We start from the raw sequence: 22655 nt of genomic DNA on the forward strand, positions 1-22655 counted from the left end.
ACGTTAACAAAAACATGCATGTAACATCTGGCTATACTTTTAAAATGAACCCAGCCAAATCTAAGCAGACTTGATTAGAATGACTATGTTATTAAAGTTAAGCATGTTACCTGCTGAGAGTAATACATTATAACAAACGGAAAAAGACAGCACTGAGTGATGGATTTCACATGGGAATAGAACCCAATCCCCTGAAGTGAAAGTGTTGTTTTTGACCAGTTCAATTCCCTTGACCTCCTCCTGGTCTGGGTACCATCACTTGTTTTCAACATCTTTAACAACATGTGAAAACATTATGCTCGATGACTGTTTCCACAAATGAAAGATGTTCAGGTTACTTTATTTGTACCTGTACAGTACAACAGTCATCAAATCAGATTAGCGGTATCACAGTTCAGAATAAATGAAATCATGATGTGACTTTTTTTGGCCATTTATTTGTCATCCTTCCTAGTAGATTTATAAACTTACAGTGTCAACGGTTCACCAAAGTACATTAATTGTTCATTTGTATTGTTGTGATTGCCAATGACAGGGGCAACACAGGCATCAGTCATCTCATCTTTCAATTTGAAATGACTGAGGAGCAACATGCCTCAAGTAAATGAAAGAATGTTTTTTGATTACTCTGAAGCTTAAATGATTACTTGAGTGCCCATTCTGTTTGCAATTGGTTAAAACGATCAGATATAAACTCTCTTTTTTAAATAGTTTTCCTTCTCTCTAATGTGATATCCCTTAAATCTGTTTTGTAATCTGTGTGTCATGATGGATGTCAATCTTGCTGGTAGCAAATTAATCTACCAAAAGTGTAGGCTGCCTATGAGCGATTTTTAAATCAGAAATAAGTTGGATCTTGCATGAAGGTGAATCGCAAATAATGTAAAGTAAAATTGGTGTCTGTCTTTTACACAGGTCGCAGTAAAAATAAGATGCATTGCCTCAATGAGGAGTTGTACCCTCTGGAGGAAACGGAGACCTGTCCCTGTGATGAGTTTTTGTCCCAGCCCTTTGGGAACTGGTCTGCTTGCATCCTCCCTGATCCTTCAGCTCCCAGCCAGCAGGGCTGGTTTGACCAGAGGGAAATAAAGCAGTGTGGGCAAGGCCTGCGATACAGAGCTGTGGCGTGCATTGACCTGCAGGGACACCTGGTCAACCCCACTCTCTGTACAGAATCCGGTAGGAAATACATGTGACAACCAATAATCTGAAATGTAACATCAACCCGAAATGTAACAACGACCCGAAATGTTGTAAAAAAAAAAAAAAAAAAAAAAAAGTAATAAAACCCCAAATGCAATAACTGGTTGATTATTGAACAAGATGCGGAGCCAGAATCTCTTAAAGTGATGAAAGTGAAAAGATAACACACAAGACATTAAGAGGTCAGTTATGGAGACAAAAAAGAGACACAAAGTAGCAGAATCTGAATGTGTGAATATTAATTTAATCTTAATGTGTTTAATGCTTAGGAGAATTAGGAGAAAAATATTTTGCCCCCCATGTAATAACTGACCCAAAATGTTACGACTTGGCATAAAGTTAGCATGTTTTGGGCTCAGCACTTTTGTTACATTATTGACCAGTTATCACATTCTGTTTTATTACATTTTTTTAATACATTTTTGGTCGTTACATTTTGGGCTCCTTACAAGGATTTTTTTTAATGATTAAAAGGCAAAACATGCATGTTATTTCTTTCATCCATTCATCTTGACATCGTCTTTATATAATAAGAGTTCTTATTTGAGTTGGGTTGTTCTGTTTTGTTTTGCTCAAACCAATGACTGGCCAGTGGGGTAAATATCATACCTGCATCTGCAGTTGCCAATGCTTGATTTGCTAGAGAAAGTAAACTTTAAGCTGGGTTGACTTTTTACAGCTTCTCACAGCTGGGTAAACACCTTCTTGAGAATGAAACAGCCCTTAGTCGTCACAACAAATAAAAACAGAAATTATGAGGATGGCACTTTAGAGGTCTGGTACGACATTAATTATTACACTTTTAAAGAAGATAATTGAAATGAAAGATGCATTTCAAGTTATATCTCTAAGCATTAAAAGATGTTAACTTTGAGAAACACCTGGAAAAGACAGCATTCTGAATTTTGTTCCCAGATTAGGTCCCAACCGGAACTACTTCTGTTAGAAAAATAATGCTAATAGCTATTGAAGAGGGATTTTCTATAAAAATATAAATACTGCTATATACAAAATGAAATTACAATTGTAATATCATGATGAAAATGCTTGCATTCATATACCTCGTCTCTGTGTACTAAGATGCTAGAGGATGTTTAGGGGTGGCAGTAGCTCAGTCTGTGGCCCTGGGTTGGGAACTGGAGGGTTGCTGGTTCAAGTCCCAATATGGGCCAAAGCATGGAAGTTGGCCTGGTTGCAGATGGGGTTGCCTGGCCCCTTCCAGAGTACATCTAAACCCCCAACAGCTTCGGATGCGCTCCCTGTGTAGCAGTGTGTAGCAGCCCCACTCTAACATCTCTCATTTAATGCATGCCCATAGGCCCTGTTTGTGTGTAATTCATGTACATGTCTCTCAATAACAGAGTGTAAAACCAGGAAAACCAGATGTGAAAAATGCAATTTGAATGACATATTTATTCAACTTACACATTGCAATGAACGCTGCAGCTGCTGACCAAGTCTCAATTTCAGGCTACATGGTGGAGTTCTGTCACATCCCTTGCCCCCTAGACTGTAAGCTCAGTGACTGGTCACCCTGGTCATCCTGCAGTGCATCCTGTGGCAGCGGGTTAAAGATCAGGTCCAAGTGGCTGAGAGAGAAAGCTTTCAACGGGGGACGCCCATGCCCAAGGCTGGATTTAAAAAATCAGGTAAAGTTTTTCTAAGGTGCCAATAATACAATAGCAGTCTGTACAGTCCAAGAGGAAAAGCACACTTATGAATTAAAATAAACTCCTATTTGTTTTCTTTTGAAGCATCGTTGGACCATTGTTAGTATCTAAAATAATAAATTATTTCCACATGTATATAGTGGCATGAACTGGCATTAGCAATTTGGTTTTACTTTGACCAAACAAAGTTGCCCTGTTCACCCTTCTGCAATGTTCTTAAATCACTTTTCCAACTACCACATTGTTTGTAGTGATACATTTAAGGGAACATTGATGAAGGCAATTGTCTTGACATTCAATGTACATGCATTTGGGGGGTGGGGGTTCATTTTTAATGAAGAGTAATTATTTTCATATTAAGCAAAAGAGTCCACAATGCTCCATTTTTATACAGTCATCATTCTCTTGCTACGGTAAGGGTGCATGTAGTATTTTTATTTATCTAGTTTTTATTATTATGATGTTTTTTTTTACAAATTGACATTGTGTTAAGGGAATATATTTTCCTCAAGCCCTGGTTTTGTTACAGCCTAATGCTGTCCAATAATTGAAGAGTAGTGCTGTATTCTCATCACATTTCAATAGCAAGGTTTATTACCAATCAGCTAGTGGGACTCCTGGGTGACCTGTTCATTTTCTGGTATCGCCAATCAGATCAAATCATTTGCCTTGCAACACATGCCCATTCCTTGACATAAAAACAGGGCAGTGTTAAGTACCAAAAGGGAGGATAGAGATGAGGAAGTGAACAGATGGAGGCTTGTGATATTCTTCAGTCGGGCTTTATCTAAAGCTCTGAATAATTTGTGACAGCATTTCTCCCATGGGTTCATGGTTCAAAGAAGGAAAGTGTTTTATGAATGCTGCCTGTAAGCTTGAATGGGCTTGAAAGGACACTTCAGTTTGTAGAGGTCGATATGGAAACACGGAACGACTGTGAGAAAAATGTTCCACTGTGCTCAAGTGGCGATTTGTGTACAGATGGTTAAGTGCCCACTAACAGAGTCTATATGGCCCCTGTAGTTATGCCCTGCAATAACCCTCGCCACTGGTTTTGGAGCTTGCTATTGCAAATGCTCTCGTGGATTTATCCTAAGGTCGGACTTGAGCACATTGCTAACTTAATCAAAGTGGTCGTTTAAAGTAAATTGCATTCAGGAGATGTTGGCGTAAACTTATTATAATCTCTTCCCTAGTTCAATTAGACATTTCCGTTAGGTTAAGTAAGGACACTCCTGGATGGTCAAACTAACTTCTTGACATGATTTCAAACAACCTGCTTTCTGCCTGAGCCTGCAAACTTCCCAGTTCAGCCTTCAAACTTCTATTTGGTTCAAAGTACTTTATTCAGCCTCTATTGGAATATTTACATGCCTTGGTCATGACCAGAAGTGACTGACATAAAAGAGATGAAATTTGCAGTGCACTGCGACTCATCCTCTCATCACACGGTTGAGTGAGCAGGAAGGACGAGGGAAAGACATAGACAGAAAGACAGAGTGAGAGAAATAGTCACCAAGAAAATATAAAGCAAAGAATCAGATTGTGTGCTGAAAATAAGGTAGCCTTTAAGATTAAATGCAAAGTATTTGTCTCCCTCAAGTTCATATTTATGATACTATGAAGCAGGGCTTTAGGTTTAAACTGAGGCATCTGGGTACATCAAAAGTGAGCGTGATATAATCTTATGAAGCCAATATTAACTCTTTGCTATCTAGCTTCAAGATACAAAATCTGCTGTTATGACTTAAACCTGGTTATCATTTTGCTTGCTTAAAATATGAAGCTTGACTTGTCAACCTATTCCTTTCCCATTGGGAAATAACAAGACAACATTTTTGAGGAAAGTCTATGGGCAGAAATTTGGGTCAGCCGAAGCGGAATTTTGAATATTTGAATTGCTAAACTTTTAATTTGTACTGTTGAAACTGAATCTAAAATAGCATAATTTGAAATTGAATGTATTATTTTGTAACAGGATTCTAATGAAAATAAAACTATATTTAACATTTTGAAATTGAATACACTTTTTTTAAAACTGCAATTTTTTCCAGACTAAAATTACAATTCCCCAAATTCAGTTGTCACCACAAATGTCCCTGATCAAATTCAATTGAACACATTGCAGCTAGGAAGAGCAATTGAATGCAGATTGACGGCACTTCTTTTTGACCAAGACGCTTAGAAACTGTATCTGTATCTAAATGGTATGTTAGAAAATGATTAATAGCATGCTTGTAAAAAGATACACAATATTGTTTTATCCTCAACAAAGTTATTTTTGTTATTTGAGACTTCAGAAAAACATTTGCGTATTCCAAAAGTGAAAGATTGGCCGCCCTGATCAAGAAAAACTTGAGAAGGCATTTCTTTTGACCTCTTTTTTAAATATAAAACTTTCCATTCCATCCATTCTAAAATATTCCATATGACATATGTTGTGTATTTAACTCCTGTAACAGTGTTTCGTTTTCAATTGGTACATGCACTTTTCCTAAACAGAGTTGTCCTGATTGTGTATAGCCACTGCCTCAGTCAAGTGTATATTTAATTCAGTTAATGACTTGGCTTATTTTAGTGTTTCTGCTGGGCTCTGCATGGGCGTAGGTTGTGCTATAGTATCTTTATGTTATTTGAATGTTACAGACCCCTTTCAAAAATGAGATGCCCTACCGTATTACTGAAACGAAAATGCAGATTTAAGCAAACTATAATCACCAGATATCAACAGCAGGCACACATATAAAACACCGCACAAAAAGTAAGGACATTTTTGTTTGGTAGATTATTTCTTTGTTATAATAATGCTTCTTGGCAATAAATCGTATACCATTGGAACATAAGTAAGGTCTTTTACCTGCTTTTGTAACATAACAATGAGTATGGTCTTTTTACCTGCTTTTTGTAAAGTGTCTCGAGATAACACTTGTTATGAGTTGACGCTATACAAATAAAAATTGATTGACTGATTGAATTGAATGGTATAAGATTTATTGCCAAGAAGCATTGTTACAACAAATAAAAAATCTACCAAACACAAATTTCCTTACTTTTTGTGTGATGTTTTATATATCTTTTTGGAATACTGTTTGATTGTATAGAGCAAACTGTCAACTGTAGTTCAATCAGGATAGACTTAATTGAGAATGAACAATTATTTATTTAACAATATAGGAAATACATTTGTGAAAAGTCTTTGGGGATTAGATTCCATCATGACGACTTCATGTACTCGGAAGGGTAATTAGGCCGACAGCAGGATAGGATACCCCCCTATGGAGTCTAGACACTGGTGGTGGAGGTCATGTTAGCAGAATGCAGGATATGATGAGGATTGGGTTTCTGATGCTGTATCTGAACTCTGCTGAGCTGGAATTGAGGTGGCTGAATTTGACCGCAGCAGGATGATTGGTTGAGAGAGGTTGTGGCAGAGTTGGGTTGGATTATTACTGAGAGTAAACACCCACAATCAGCTGATCAGCATAACAGGGAGACGGAGGAAGTGGTAGAGAGGGAGTGGCTAAATTGAATGAAGAAATTGAAATGTGTGAGAGAATATAACCAATCTTCCTGCTTCCTGTTTTTTGCCCTAAGAATATCACTAGCTGCTGTCACAGAATCAAATCCTTTCGGAATACAATGAAATTGGTCACTTCAAGGGCAAGCAAAGAAGTGTGATATAACATATTTAAGTAAAAACTAGGGCCGTCAAAATAATGTGTTAACTATGATTAATTCATTACAGATAATTCATTACATTAATTCCTAGAAACACGCAATCACATACACACACTCACACACCAAACAGAGACACACGAATATACAGAGACCTGCTGAGGTAGGCTACTTTGCTACTTTGAATACATCTATTGATGTGCAGTCTTTTTTCCGTTTAATATTGCATTAAATATGAATCTACTTCAATCACTGTTTCAAAAGCTTGTAGAAAGTTTAGATGCCGTCATGTCATGAACAAGAAGCTTCTTCTGCGTGACTTACCTGCGGTGAAAACTGATTAACATTAAAAAAATAATAATAATAATAATTTAAAAAATCAGCTTTGACACTAAACAACATAGATGAATAATGACTGCACTGTGCGATAAAGTCATCTTTACTGGATGTAATGGACTTGAGCGTTTATAGCACTTTTCTAGTCTTCTGACTACTAAAAGCTCTTTTACACCACAGGTCACACACATTCACACACTGATGGTAGAGGCTGCTGTGTAAAGTAAATGGTAAATGGACTTGAGCTTGTAGCACTTTTCTAGTCGTCTGACTACTCAAATAGCTTTTAAGCCGCATGTCACACCTACACATTCACAGCCAGTCACACTGATGGCTGTGAGATTGCTACTGTATGTAAAGTACATGTTGCTGGGGATCAAACAGATGATCAACCTAGCACAGTGTCTTCCTTGGGCAAGACACATGACCAAGTTTCTCCTTCTTCCTCTTTGGTGGTGGGTGAATGGATTAGCTAATACTGATAGAATACATAGCAGCCTCTGCTATCAGAGTGTTAATGGGTGGGTGTGACCTGATGTGTAAAATATGACTTTTAATAAGTCAGAAGACTCGGCGAGCAACTGAACAAAGTCAAGTCCATTTAAAAAAGGAAACTGAGGGGCACATTGTAACAGATGGATTGGTGTGATTTCTTTGCAGAAGAAACCTTCTTGGAAGAAAGTAAGGGGGAAATAGCACTATTTTAAATCAACTCATTGGTCAAAATGTTAGATAATTATAGAGCGGCTTCTGTTGATTTCCCTTGGGTGGGTCTGAGAAAGGAAGCTTGAAATTTGATTCATTATTGTCTCTACTGTTTTGGTTAACAATAGGTTTTAGATTGTGTTATTGCAACCGTTGTTAATACATTCCTATTTTATCACAATATATGCTTTAAATACTAAACACAACCAAGCTTTTGCCTATGCCATGGAAACTTGGAAAAGAAATCAGAGCAAACTCTGCTTTCTTAAAAAGTATTATTACCTTAAGTTCCACAGGATAAAAAAAACATCTTCTGGTTGCATGAAGAATCAATGAGTGCTTTGATCACATTCCTTTCTCATGGCTGAATTTTTCTCCCCCCCCCCAAGAGATCATGGCTGTTATCCCTCAGTCTTAAATCTTTAGGATGTTTAAAGGGCTCAGTGTGTCAGTACGGCTTAAATGCAGCTGATGAACTCAGAATTTTGATTAACTTTGTGCAAGCTTTATTGTTCCTTAACACTACAAATGTTCTTTTTTTGCTTACTTTGTTTTAATGTTGTTTTTTCTAATTGACAAGTGGTGCCAACACATATTCTTAGCTAAATGTCTTGGGACAAGTTCTTTTCTTCTCTCATTTTAATTATAAAGAGTGTCCTAGATTTCAGTATTTATTAAAAAAGAAGAAACAGAAACAACATAGCTCAGTTTTCATAATGTATGAGCTTTTCTTTTCAGACATCCTAATGGCAAAAATACATGTTGACTGTATCTGAGATGTCATCATGACATGGGCATATAGTCCTCTGTGCTTCTTAGAGGAGTCATTGATTTCTGACTGATTGCACTCCTTTTGAACGTGTAATTACACATTGATAATTAGAGGGCTTTATTGACGACAGGCTAAGATTTATTTTCCCATTTTCAGTTTGTTTATATCATAAATCCATCCCTGTAGGAGGGCTTGTTGTCAGTCCATCTGTTCTTGTGTGTATTTTTGTATGGCTATGTGGATGTTTTATTTTCATGAATACCATGCATCATATAGCAAACCTTTATGTATTTATTTGTGTCTGTTTGCATGTTTTTTTTTTTTATCATGTCTTATCTGGTGTTTTTCCTGCAATTTACTTTCCATGGCATTCACGTGGCAAGGTCAAAACTGACTTTTTTTCCCCTGAGATCCGGGACCTTAACACTTTTAAAATGAACCTTTAGTAAGCAGTTTTAGATCTTTGGTTGCATAACTGATTTATCTGTAGTAAAAACTACAACACCTAGAGCTTTCTGACTGTAATAAAATAGGGTTATGCATCCTTTTGTTATGAACATCTGTCACTGCATGAACCATACATGATTTGGCTCAAACAATATTTTTGTAAGTTCACTAAATGTCCATGGTATCCATGTTTACAGCATATTTTAGCAGTATCTTGGGTCAGGGCATACATTTGAAATATCCTTATGGCTGTGTAAAATCATTTTAGACAACCTGAACTGTGTCTTGCCAGAAGTATGATTACATTGAGTCACATTGTTAAGTCACAGAGTACGCAGCCTCTCCAGCGTATCCTTTTTACACCAACTTCCCTCTCACCATCCGGACAAATTAATTTATCTGAGTTGCCTTCAGCTGCAGGTCTGGCCATTGCACAGCTGTTGCAACCAACTGCAGCACTTCAAAATTGTCGCAGCACCATAAATCATTCGGTTTGGCAAAATATCAAGCACTGGTAGATACACTGTAGACAAACTACTTAACCATCCTTTGCCCTCATTAATGTAACACAGAAAAGAATGAACATTTGTACCTTTTTATTTAATCTTTTTATTTTATGTACGCTAAACTAAAAACATTTTTTACCGGAGGCTTAATCCAAACTAACAATTATATCGTTGTTGTTCTCTCCCCTGCCCAACTTCTGTCTTGTCATGCAATGCTAATATGGACACCCACGCAGGCTCAGGTCAGTGCTATTCCTTCTGTACATATACTGTGCTTAAGCTAATCAATAGAAACTGCATGCCAGATCTGTCCAAGTCACATATACTCGGTGACCTTTTTGTGTTTTGAGAAAAAACAATCGCTTCATTAGAGAGACTGCTACATGGATGGAAATAATTTTTGTGAGTGCGTCTGGATGATGTCTCATCGCTTTTTATGCCAAGGCCCTCAGATTGACATTTTTGAAAGAATGATAGCTATTCATCACATTGCCATTAAAACCATTGACAGTAGTTTATAACTTATAACCCCATTTCAGTTGCCTCTCTTTTAAAAGCCTCTCCTAAAATTTTGTTTCTTAAGATTTTCTGAAGATGAGTAATTTTAGAAATGTTCTGCTTTGATTCTGTATCATATACAAACCAACAGATTATTAGATATGTCTCATGCATCCTATGCACTGTGACACTAGAAACTGTTTTGTTACATTATTTATTAATAAACAAATGGTTTAAGTGCTCAATAAATTGCTTATTTATAATGGAACATTAACAGATAGTCATTTTGCTGTTGACAAAAATGTGCTATTGGGTTGTGTTTCTGTGGTAGTGGGGGAGAAAGTTGGAGGAGAGCAGTTGCCGTTTACCCAGCAGGGGCATCTGCAGGGACAGATGGGAGATGATGAGGGTTTGTAATAGGCATCTGTGTGGCCCTTAGGGGAGGGAATACTCAACACACATTCACTTTCTCTGTCTGCACACTCAAACGCACACATCCTCACACTTACAGACACCCATTACAGCTTGTCATAGCTTTCCCCACAAATTGTCCTCTGGAGTATAACTTTTACTGTGGCAGGTTGTTACATAGATTGAGAGTAAACATGTGCTTACAGGAGCATTGCACTGGCTGTTCCCTTGGTTGTACAGACATGCCAGAGAGATAACTAGCTGGACGGGGACAAGTGAATAGACTCAAAATCCAGACAATTACAGCCTTAGCTGAAGTGCCCATTGCCATGGTCATTGTTTTGTCCATGCTTTTCATATCATAGATTTTATTTTAGTACAGCAAAGGAATAATACTTTGTGTCCTTTTCTTCAGTAGTAGCATGTTAATTGAGCAACAAAGCCCTTAAGTGATGGACCATAAACTTTCTTTAAGCTGGCATTGAACTATCAGTTATTTTGTTGTTATTCACAGTCTATTCGTGTGTTTTCATTAATACCTTTAGTCAGTCATATTCCAAAGGTAGGGAAGTAAAGGGAAATGATATTGTGCTGGAGCCGTTAAGACCGGTTGCTATGTATTCAGTCCCCCCCCCCAGAGAGTAAGCTTTGCTCTAAACAGGAAATAGATTTTACATATTCAAAGTCTGGCATCAAAATAAAAAACACCTCATCTCTATGAGGAAAAAAGCAGCTCTGTCAGCATGACAGCTTAGCTCTGCGCAGAGTAAAGGATGCAGCCAGCTTCTCTCCACATTCAGACGCAAAACATGAGCAAACCACATGGAGCAGGACAATTTTGGGGGCGTGTTGGCGTCTGAATCTCATTAGCGTTATATGCTTTGGGAGTTAGATCTTGAGACTTGCAGAGCAGATAGTGGGAGCATATTGTGTGCACATTATGGAGCTATCAACAGCTGCAATTCATTCTTAGTGAATCAGGCCGTTAGTGTTTATTAGCTTATTTGTGAACTTGTTTATTTTTCAGGCAACATAATCTGTCACTTTGTTTCTTTGATCCCTTATGTGTGTCCCATTCCTGTGCTATCTATCTGTTTACTTGTGTGCTTACCCTTGCACCCATACAGGTGTACGAGGCTGTGAGGTGCCACAATGAATGCAGCCAATATGAATGGAGGACGGAGCCCTGGTCTATTTGTACCATCAACACTGTAGATGACCAGCTGGGCTGTGAAGAGGGAGTCCAAAGCCGTAAAATTAGGTTAGTGAGCCGGTTAGGCCCATAGCTTGGAAGCCTGCTAGCACTGGCAGCCAGGAGGACTCAACTTTCAGCCCTCCTGTAGCTCATAATACTGGTAATGCTTCCAAGGTCAAGGGGAAAAATGTCATAAACAACTATTTTCAAAGTAGTGTTGTTAGATTTTTGTTGGTGTGCATTTCCATCTCGTTAGCTTCACTAAGAGGAAAGCAGTGAAGTGTCAGCATGCACAGGTGTTGCTATAAGAGTAGGAACCATCTGAAATCTAAAATGCGACTGCATTATTGGATAAAGACAACCTGAAGTTTTCCAATGTACATGCCCACTTTGTGTGTGTGCTCAACTATACATACCTGCAACTGCTGCCAATCAGACACTCAGCCCTCTACCTCTCTGCCAGGAGAGGTTTTTTTAAGACCCTCTCAGAGTGTCTAGATTTAGCTACTGGACCAGTTCTAGATTCTGTTCAAGTGGGGGAACAGTATAAAAAAACATTAACACAAAGGACCATGTCATTTGAATTTAAAGCCAGCACTTTACTGAAATTAGCACAGAAATAAGCCAGAACTAGTTACTCTATTTTAGATCAGACCTGTTTGTAAGTTTGTAATTTTCCTTTTTAGTTCCAAAGTCTGTGCCTTAGTATTTTTTCCTCCATTAACAGGTGATAAAATAACCCATTTCCAAATAAAGTAAAATATATCAGGTTCACAAAATGACAGTATAAATGAAACACTTCAATTTCAGTTCAAAGTTATCTTCTTATCTTCAGTGCAGTTCAAATTAGATCCTTGAATTCATTTCAGTTTGCAAAAGGATCCGACACACCTACCACCCTTGCAACAGGTTCCAACAGTCTAACAGTAGCAGCAGATTCCTTCACTAGCGCGATGAATTGATTCCAAAAAACGCTGTCCTTGAGTTTCGCTTGCCATCTTGTGTCCTGTGTAGCCTGTTGTCTCCCAACACACAACGGACAAAGGTATATTTTTCTTCGAGCTATTTCAAAGTAAACGAGCCAAAAACTGTTCTTAACCTCTTTCCTAATGTAATGTTGGAATCAATGGCAATATGTGAGACTGTAATACCAGGTTCAGCCCTTTTGTGAAAATGTCTTCAATGTTCGGTGCACCTCTTATAACAGAATGAATTCAATTTACATCTTTTTAGGGATTATGCCTGTTATGCATTTAAGTTTGCGAATAGTTTTAACTCTCAATAAAAAAAGTGTACCGTTTTAAACTAAGTACATTTTTTATGCATTTTAACAAAGTACAAGTAGGCTACATACACCTTCCTAGTTACCAGGTTTGTCGAAACAAATTTGAATCTAGGTGAAACTGTAGCTGATAATCTTGACACATCTCTGTTTTTGCTCTTCTATCCTTTAAATGAAGGTATAGTTGATGTTTTATTAGCGTTGTTAGTGGTACTTAGACATTAACACTTGTACTTCACGTGAAAAACACGAGAAACCTACTATGCACATGGGAAACATATGGTTGTTGTCCTTTTGTTGTGTCCATGAACCCCAGTTTTCCAATTGGGTTTTAAGACACCCTTTTACAAGCTACAAAGTAAAAGTGTCACATATTTCAAGTAAAAAAAAAACCTTACAAACGTAGAACTTATATGGATACAGTAAGGACGGAGTGCCCCGGAGACTAATTACACATCTACCACTCTGCTAGGTGTGTGAAGAAAGGAACAGGAGGTGAAGCAAGCAGTGTGGAAGAGAGTCTGTGTGATCATGAGGAAACACCATCCACAGCCCAGGTCTGCTTTCTGGTCTGCCCAGGCGACTGTGTCACTACATCCTGGGGACTTTGGAGCAACTGCCCACTGGTAAGACACCATGATATTTCATATTTTCCTTGTTGGTTCACATGTTGTTTCAAAGTTGTATTTCTTTTTTTTTGGCTGATAGAATAAGCATTTTGGACATTTCTTAATGACTTTAGACTCAGATTGGACTCAAAAACCTCTTTATAGACTCCATTATTTGGAACATTTGTAAAGTTGTTAGGTAGAATGATGTTGCAGTTCTACTGGCATACAGAATATTACCTTGCCAGTTCACAGGAATTCAGCTTCATTGACACCGACAAGTGTTGACAGACAGAAAAGTAATAGTGCTATCCTTCCCACGACTAAATCAAAAGGTCCAAAAAGCACATCAGTAGTGAATAAATGGTCATTCTGAAGAGCTCTTGTTTGCATTGACCCCCTGTTTTGCATCCATTTGTGGTTTTAAATTCCACTTAAATATGCAATGTTTGGTGCTGAAAATTTGTTGGATGATACTTATATGCCATCACTTTCCAATGCCGGTTTATCATTTGGCTTCAACCATGTGCTACTCATAGATTTTAGCTCGGCCCACAGACATATCCATGTTTTGTTCCTGACAAACTCAACAGTCCACTAAGTTTTCTTAACAAGTATTTTGAGTCATTCAATGTTCCCTGTGTTGAAATGTTTATGCTTTGGCAGCGTTCTTAACATTAAAGAGCAGCCATCAAATTCATTTGGTGATATACGTTAATGTTTAAACCATAGACTTTAAATATTAATGTACGAAGCCTGAGTGACATCACCCATCTGTTACGACAGGGGGCTCTGGAGGCTCATCGGTAGCAGCTGGACATGCTGTCTCACCCTAACTTTCAGTCAACCTAACAACAGGCTGAGTGCTGGGGGGGGGGGGGGGGTTAATCTTCCTGACAAACTGTTACATTTCGCCCACCTTTGAATCAGGTCAGCTACGTTCCTTACTATAGATAACACTCTATATCGTTCATTAAATCAAAATGCGTTATAAAAAAAAAATCTCCCCTGTATAGTGTGTGCCCATTAGGACAATAACTAATCTGACCTATTTCATTTTTTGGATCAGGCTGTAAACAAGTCAATTTCTGCTTTAAAGACATGCTGTTTTGAATGTGGTGTGTATGTGACCTCCGGGGCTCTTGGAGCCAGCCTCAAGCAGACACTTTTCAACACTGGAGGTTGCTGCTTGGTATAAACTGATATCTTAAAGCTCAGTGAACTGTGAAAAACAAATGTTATCTTTGTAAGCTCTGAAATGCTTACCACACATTGCAATGTGCATGTGAGACAATGGTGAAGTTCTTAAGTAGGCCAGCTTATAGAGAAAGAGTCAGCATGGTTTAGATGGAAATTGGATTTGTGAAAAGAAAAGGTATCGAAAGGAAATGTGTTTCTGTTGTTGTGGTTAAACTATATACCAATATACATTTTTAAACATGTTATTCACTTTTTGGTTTAAAAAAAGGAGCTATTTTTTCATAAAGCTATTTTAAGGCTTAAGTGTGACACTGGTAGCTTAATTTGATAAGAATGAAGGACAGGCTTTTTCTGTCCGCCAACACCTATTGAGTCACTACTTAATACATCACTGTTGACTTTGTTTAAACTGCTTATACTGTTTATAAAGATTTTATTACGTATGATGACCGAATAAAAACACCACACTCTGACTACTTCTATAAAAATGGTACACTGTATTCATTGTGTAAATGACACAAATTAGCAGTGAAAGAGATACCATGGCAAGGTTAAATATAAAGATGGGATATATATATAGGCCTACATATATATAAAAATAACAAATAAATAATTTTCTGGTTTCAAAAATAAATAAATAAACAACAAAATTATAAATGTTATGTTAAAACAAATTCTTAATTTTACTCCGAAGAGCTCCCAACAAACCTAACACAGCTCTGCATGAACTCTTCTACTTACTTTAGTATAGGGAACGTCACTTACATGCACTTTTACAATAAATGAAAGATCATACTTATACGGAGAAAGTATCTGACTAGTTCATCTGATTTACAGACTTGCTAAAAGCAAATGTCTACAGTGTATATGAATTCAACTGTATTTTGGAAAGTCAAAAGTTCTCAGGACTGTTTTTGTATTATATAACTTGCATAACTCCACAACCAGTCTCAAAACATCATGTTGTCATACAGAAACTCAAGTCACTGAATTATTATTGATTCTCCATATTCCTTACAGAAGAGTATGTCTCACATTCTGAATGACTGGTACATATACCCTGAGACACTAATGAGAGATGGAGCTCTTTAAAAGGCCCATCTAAATTCCTGACATCCTTCACAGGTATTTTATTCCACAAATTAATTGTGTTCCTGCAGAAGGGGACGCTTAGCATTAAATGCACTAGTCCAGTCTATTCAGCTTTAATAATGATGTTGTAGTTCGATGTGTGCAGAATTGTGATGAACTCAGCCCTGATTTTGGGTCCATGGACGGCATACTGATATTTTTACCAACCCACCTTATTATAGGCTTAAGATGTTCCTGTCACAGAGTATCAAGGATAATCCCGAGCTGTCTTTACGCTGAAGAACAAACACAGCATTAAAGTTTGGTATTTTCACCATGCACAGGATACACAGAAACCACAATGACGTGTCATTTTTTTTAGTGTGTACTTTGTGCCTTGATTAGAAAAAATTCAGGCAATGGAGAAATAAATGCTTAAATTGTAGGGCTGGATTGTTGTGACAAAAACAACAACAACGCATTTTTATTACAAGAAAATGTTGTTTTTGTGACTGGAGGATGGAGAAAACATGACTGGGCTTTGCCAAACAGTTTCTTCATATTCAAGAGCACGTCTATTCAGAAGCTGTTCCCTCAGACACAGCCAGAGGTGAATTTAGCTGAATGTAGATTGTCAGGATGATAATCAAGGCACTTTCAAGTCAGAGACCATGTAGCTACTTGTGTGGTAAGGTAATTGTCCCTTTCAAACTGGGTTTTGCACTTCAGGGTAGGGAACATGACAAACAGTTTACTTTACAAAAACCATAATTCTGCCTGCTGTATTTTGAAGTGGCACTCAGCTTTTATAGCTCAGGTTTTATTTGATTTTTTTCTACAGACTGAAATAATTGATTGAATTTTTGTGTGCTCCCTACAGTTGTGTAAACAAACACACTTCCCTTAATGCAGGTCAAAAATGCATCTTTTGTTTCAGTTACATAAAATACAAAACAGCAAATCCCCAAACTCTTTATACTTTTCTGTGATTAAAAATGTAAGATGGTTTGTATTTAATATTCATGCTTCTGTACTGTAAACTGTTCTGTTCCTGGTTTTAAGCTGTCAACACCAAAAAGTGGAGTTCAGCCTGAAGACTGCAAGACTGTTGTGTGTACATATATGGTTGAATCTCAGTTTATGTTTAAACATTAAGGGTACAATAACTGAGCCACAAACAGGCTCTCTTTGGGAAGTAACAGTGATTGATGAGAATTTCCAGATGCAGCAAGAGCAAATAGACAAATGCTTTTTAGATCGTTTTTTAAGGTCATAACAAATGTTTCGAGAAAATCTGGCTGACACAGCTAAAGTTTGTTATTCTAGCTCAGTTTCCCTTGACAATGGACAGGATGACTCAGATTTTTGCAATATTAATATTCAGAATGTTGCATATTTTACTTAAATGAAATGTGCTCTTTTTATGTAATAGAACTACAAGGGACAACAGTGTATAAATAACTAAATTACATAATAAAACAATTGCCCATGGCAGTGATAGACAAGTAACTCTTGTATTATGTTTTTGTCAATGGATTTTTATAATCAAGCTTAAAGCCCATGACAAATAAGAGAATAGACCCGATTGATTATGACACAATACGAATTTATATTCTTTCAAATTGGACAACTGAATAATTAATTCAAGTGTGGAGTGTTTCTGTCAGTAATAAATATAAATAAATAGATATACATGTAAATCAGTTAAAGCAGTGCCAGGCCCAGGTGCTCCAAATCTGGCTGCCTTATCATTTGGTACCTTTTTGTATACACAAAAAACAGAGTACCAGATAAACCATCCTTGCATGTGAAAATGTAAGTAAGTGACCATCAAATGTCTGAAACTTAGAAATCAAAAGCAAGCGTGTCTGTAGCAAAAGAAAGCACATTGACTGGAAACTTTGGATTTGGTTCAATGGCCCCAGATGATATCTTTGCAGCCATTATAGCTTGTTTCAAGGTTGCTGGCTGAGGCAATCTACTGAAGCAATTTCAAAGTTTAGTTTACCAATCAGACGTTTACTTTTATAGAATAAAATTATATCCAGGTTTAAAAGAACCAGAAATAACTTTTGATCCTTTAGTTGTAAATATAAACCTGGTGGTCCTCAAAGTTACAGCATTATTAATTTGATATTTAACATGTGTTAGTCAGAGGGTGAAATACAGGTGACATCTTTAGTTTCTTTGTTGAGGGACACTTCAATCCAAATCGCTTCGTCGAATCCCCTTTAACACTGAAACTGAACCTGGACCTTTATCAACTCATTTGTTGATGTTGCTACTGTTTTGCAGCAATGTGACCAAGGAACAACAAGGAACAGGAGCAGACACATCCTCCGCCTCCCAGCCTCGGAAAACTCATCCTGTCCAGAGCTGGTCCAGTCAGAGCCCTGTATCCTCAACAGCACCTGCTTCACCTACCAGTACAGAGTCTCAGGTAGGAATAGGCACAGCAGCTCTGAGGTGCAAGTGAATAATACAGGGCAGGTACTGAGAGTGCAGAGCGTTTCTTTGTTTTATCCCATATGTGAATGTAATGAACTGAATTAATGTAAAGCTAAGCCTGAGGGGTTGGCTGTGTTTGCGTCTGTAAAACAGAGTTATGAGAGATTCCAAAAATAAAACACAATGACTGTAGCACAATGTTGTTAGATCAGAGGGATTCTGCTGGCATTGGCATACAAATGAGTACAACAGTGACACAGATACATTGTTGTTGGTGGTGTGTGTGTGTGTGTGTGTGTGTGTGTGTGTGTGTGTGTGTGTGTGTGTGTGTGTGTGTATTCCAGACTGGAGTACATGTCATCTGAGTGAACATGCTATCTGTGGTTGGGGATTACGGTTTCGGCTCTTGGACTGTATTCGCAGCGATGGTGGGATTGTGGAATCGCAAAAGTGCGAGCAGGTAATCTCTATGTAGTCGAACATTAAGTTAATAATGGAATACTTCAGTTTGAACAGCTATCTCAAAGGGATAGATGTTTTTTTTCTTTTTGAGCAGTATTGTATGAGGTACTTGTCAATAGTGAGTGAGCTACCAGTCAGCTAAGCCCCTTTGTTTGGAGTGCCGGCACTCCAGCCAGTTTCTGAATAAAGGGAGCATACTGACTGAGAACTACCGTGGGTAATACAGTTACTACTGTAAATACCTCATACCCTACTCAAAAACAGATTATCCCTTTAAAGAGTATACAATTATACTTTGTGGAAAATTTCATTTGCACAGTTATTTCGTTATTCTTGATTTTTTTTTTTTTTTCACAACATACAGCGAGTTTCAAGCAGGCATTTCGGAAGTTTTATGTTTGTTTATCATAATCATTTTTGTTTTAATGGAATGTACTGGACTTACACTTTCTTATTTTCTCATACACAATACTTTGAAATCTTTACCAATACTGATGGGAACAAGGGGAGAGGAAGTAATGTTTTCAAAGTATCAAAGAATCCATTACAGGATGCATTGAGATATTGTTCTCCTTTTCTTCTGTTTGATATAAATTAGTGATTGATGTGCAGTATCTTGTTTCTTAATCTTATTGCACCACTGAGTGAAGCACATTTTCTAATCACTCATGTAAAATTTACTTTGAAAACATTTGAAATCAAAGTTAGTGGTAAAATTTCAGACTCCATACTCCCCTGCAGTCTATTTAGAAAAGAGAAATGTAAACATCTTGTCCCTTTTAGTGAAAATGAATCAGACTTCTTCTTGTTTTCTACAGTTTGGTCTGATCAATGAGTGGAGGCTTTCTGAGAGCTGCATGGTTGACTGTCCTGTCAGCTGCATACTCTCAGATTGGTCACCGTGGGCTGACTGTTCACACACCTGTGGAAGCAAAGGTATGGGCGAGAAAACTTCACTTAAAATATAGGAAAACAGTCACCCACCCACTAAACAAACAGAGTCGCCAGATGTGTGGCATCTCATCATACTGTCTACTTGATTGGTTCATTTTCAGGCTTTTTATGCCTTAAGTAGAGAGATATCACAGTGGATTTGAGGACAACAGCCCATCTTAGGGGAGTGCACACTAACAACCAGGCCGCTGGTGCCCCTATAGCAGATTCATTTAAACTATCAGTTTTCCTTTGTGATTTTCATAAATTATTCAGTGTTGCAAAATTAAATACATACCCCACCTCTGCATGTTTAAAAAAAACAATTCATTACTTTGAAAAGCAATATACAAAAATAAATGTTTAAACCAGGATGCATACATTGTCTCTTGGGCCTTGAGAGACAGCTTGTTATTCTGTTAATAAGAGGGACTCAACAGTAACTTCTTAAATGAATTAATTTTAATTTTGTCATTGACTGACTTTCTTCTCACAGTGACCCCCTCATTTTAATAAGCTCAAACTAAGACATGCTTTCAAGTGGGGATTTAAAACCATGGCCCTCTCTCTCTCTGCTCTGTCACTGTGACTCTCTTGGTAAGTCTTAGCTCATTCTCACACATTGTGGGAATCATCTGTAAGCCTTGATGATGGATTTGTTTCTATCCTTGCATCATATCTGTGTCAGATGCAAATAACAAGCATATCTTGTTTGGTCAGGCGACATGGGAACGTTAATGTTTTGGATTTGATTTTTGGGATAGCAGAGCTGAAGTCCCTTTGCTATGTCGGCCTAGAGACCGTTAAGCTCGGCATCTCCCCTGGTGAAACACAAACGCATAGTGGTTCTGTTTTGTCTGGATGGCTGACGGAGGGCTTTTCGGTGAGCCTCAAAGGATCAAGACAATGAGCTGTTAATACATTGTCCTACTCTGTGGCTCTTGCCTTTTCTTGTTGCCATTTACTTTTCCTTTCACACATTCTTAGCTAAAAAAAAAAAAGCGCACTTGTATAGCAAAATTGTGGATGTAAGCATAGCATTGTGTCACAGTCACACATATGTATGGTGCAGTTGTGGTCATTCCTCTTTGTCGTGAAGATGAGAGGTTCCTCTTCATACTCAACTATTTGATTGACTTATTGAGTTTTAAAGGGCTTCAACATGATCACAGTTGCAATTTACTGATGGATTTGATTGATACTTGATTGTATGACATGATAACATGGCCTTGAACATTTTAAATATTCATGCATTCAAAGATAGAGACAGTATTACGATTGCACATTGACGTTTTATAAATGCAGTTAACAAATGTACTTATGTCTCTTTTGTTGTATTGTTCATCCTAATGGTGTGTGCCTTGATGTTCTGCAGGTCAGCATGTGCGCACTCGGAGAATCCTGCAGGAAGCTCACGAAGAGGGTCGTCCCTGTTCTAACCAGCTCAGCCAGACCAAGCCATGTCCCATAAGGCCTTGCTATACATGGATTTTAAGTGACTGGTCTCCATGCTCTGTCGAGGTATGACCTGCTCTGTGAATTCTACATCATACAGCAAATTACTACCTTAATGCGATGTACAATGTGCCAAGCTGGCGCATAGCAGAGAAATGTTGTTTCTGTTTTTGTTAATCTTTTGTTCTTACCTGCAACCTTTTTTTTAAGTATGAAGTCAGATTTCACAGAATCACGTTGATTTTTGACCCTGTATCAATCAATTAATCAATCAACCAATCAATCAATCAATCTTTATTTGTAGAGCGCAAATTCACAACAAATGTTATCTAAAGACACTTTACAAAAAGCAGGTAAAAGACCATACTCTTTTTTATTTGAATTGACAAAAGAGCAGGTTAAAGACCTTTCTCATTGCTATGTTACAAAGACCCAACGTTCATCCATCCAAGCAATAAACCTCCTTACCCACTTGGGTAGCTGAGTTGGTCTAAATTTTGGTTCTCACATGTGCATGCATACAAACAAATGTGATTGAATTGCATAATATGAAAAATAAAAGTCACACACTTTGGGTGGGTACGTTGGGTACATTGATTTTTAACCTATTTCAATTCATTTTCATCAAGTATTGGCATTATTCTACTATTTTTACCAGCACCTAACTTTAGTTGATTACAATCTTTTGAATAACCAGATGGTTTGATCAGCATTATATCAAAACATTGATAAATCTTCTGTTTTATATGTTTGTGTGTGCAGGCTGCAAAGTGTGGTGAGGGAATTCATGGAAGGAACCTGACATGTGTTGTCCATGGGGGTGACTGGCCTAAGTCTTCTCCTCAGCCTGTGAAGGGAGAGCTTTGCGGAGATGAACTTAGACAGCAGCTCAAACAGGAAATGGAGCAGCCCTGCTTCGTTCCCTGCCCAGGTATAATACCGATTATCATTATGCTCACTTGTGTTATAATAATAATTAGTCTTGCTGAAAACCTATTAACTCCAATCAGTCACAAAATCATCTCCTCTCCTCAGTAAGTTGACCTTTTTAGAATTTTTTCTAAAATAAAAAAGTCAGAGATCAACGAATGACTCTTTGAGCTTTACACTATCTGGTTGTGCACTTTTGAAATTTGTGTGGTGAGAGCTAATGTCAGTGCAATAAGCTATTAAGCCAGCAATCTTGGAACACCAGAATGAAACATAATTTTGAATACAAGTTTTGTTAACTTTTATTTTTCTGAAGCCCTTAAGATACAAATGGGAAAAGTACAGTTTTATTATGAGCTTAATCTACTTTAGCCTGAGGTCATAGTGAGTTTGTTACAGGGGGAGGACAAAGCACTTGGAACAGTGGTGGACGATTGAATTGAGTGGTGGGATAAGTCCTTTTTAAATTCAAATATCAGTAAAACCAAGGGCATGTGAAAAGATTTGAGATGGAAGTCAAATTCACCAATCAAAACTAAGATTGTAGACTGTAGAACAAGTTCAGTTTTAAAAGTACCTTGGCATTGGTTTGGTGTGTTGAGTAAACTGATGACACTTTTCTATAACTCCATGATGGAGTCTGTTGTTACTTTTGGCTTTATCGCCTGGTTTGGTAATATCTCAATAGGAGCCAAAAATAGGCAACTGTGAAAGCCCTAATAGTTGACTGACAAGCCAGCTGCATAGTCACATACTGATTTTCTTATGAAGAAAAAACAATCCTTTTATCCTTATTATCCTATGAAAAGACAAGTTATCTATTTGGCAAGGCTTGTGCCAAGTTCGGT

The 22655-nt window shown here is 37.6% G+C and overlaps 1 protein-coding gene across 1 annotated transcript in view; it reads left to right on the top strand.

The window, feature by feature from the left end:
• The window catches only part of thsd7ba (thrombospondin, type I, domain containing 7Ba), a 118217-nt gene that overhangs the window by 83549 nt on the left and 12013 nt on the right, over window positions 1–22655 (top strand). The window contains exons 15-23 of the mRNA XM_065962286.1: window positions 916–1179; window positions 2674–2852; window positions 11351–11484; window positions 13173–13326; window positions 17875–18019; window positions 18372–18487; window positions 19308–19425; window positions 20798–20943; window positions 21640–21808. Coding sequence (XP_065818358.1) covers window positions 916–1179; window positions 2674–2852; window positions 11351–11484; window positions 13173–13326; window positions 17875–18019; window positions 18372–18487; window positions 19308–19425; window positions 20798–20943; window positions 21640–21808 — 1425 coding nt within the window. The remainder of the gene's footprint in view (window positions 1–915; window positions 1180–2673; window positions 2853–11350; window positions 11485–13172; window positions 13327–17874; window positions 18020–18371; window positions 18488–19307; window positions 19426–20797; window positions 20944–21639; window positions 21809–22655) is intronic.

This window comes from Labrus bergylta, chromosome 13 (assembly GCF_963930695.1).
Source record: "Labrus bergylta chromosome 13, fLabBer1.1, whole genome shotgun sequence".
Classification (NCBI taxonomy): Eukaryota; Metazoa; Chordata; class Actinopteri; order Labriformes; family Labridae; genus Labrus; species Labrus bergylta.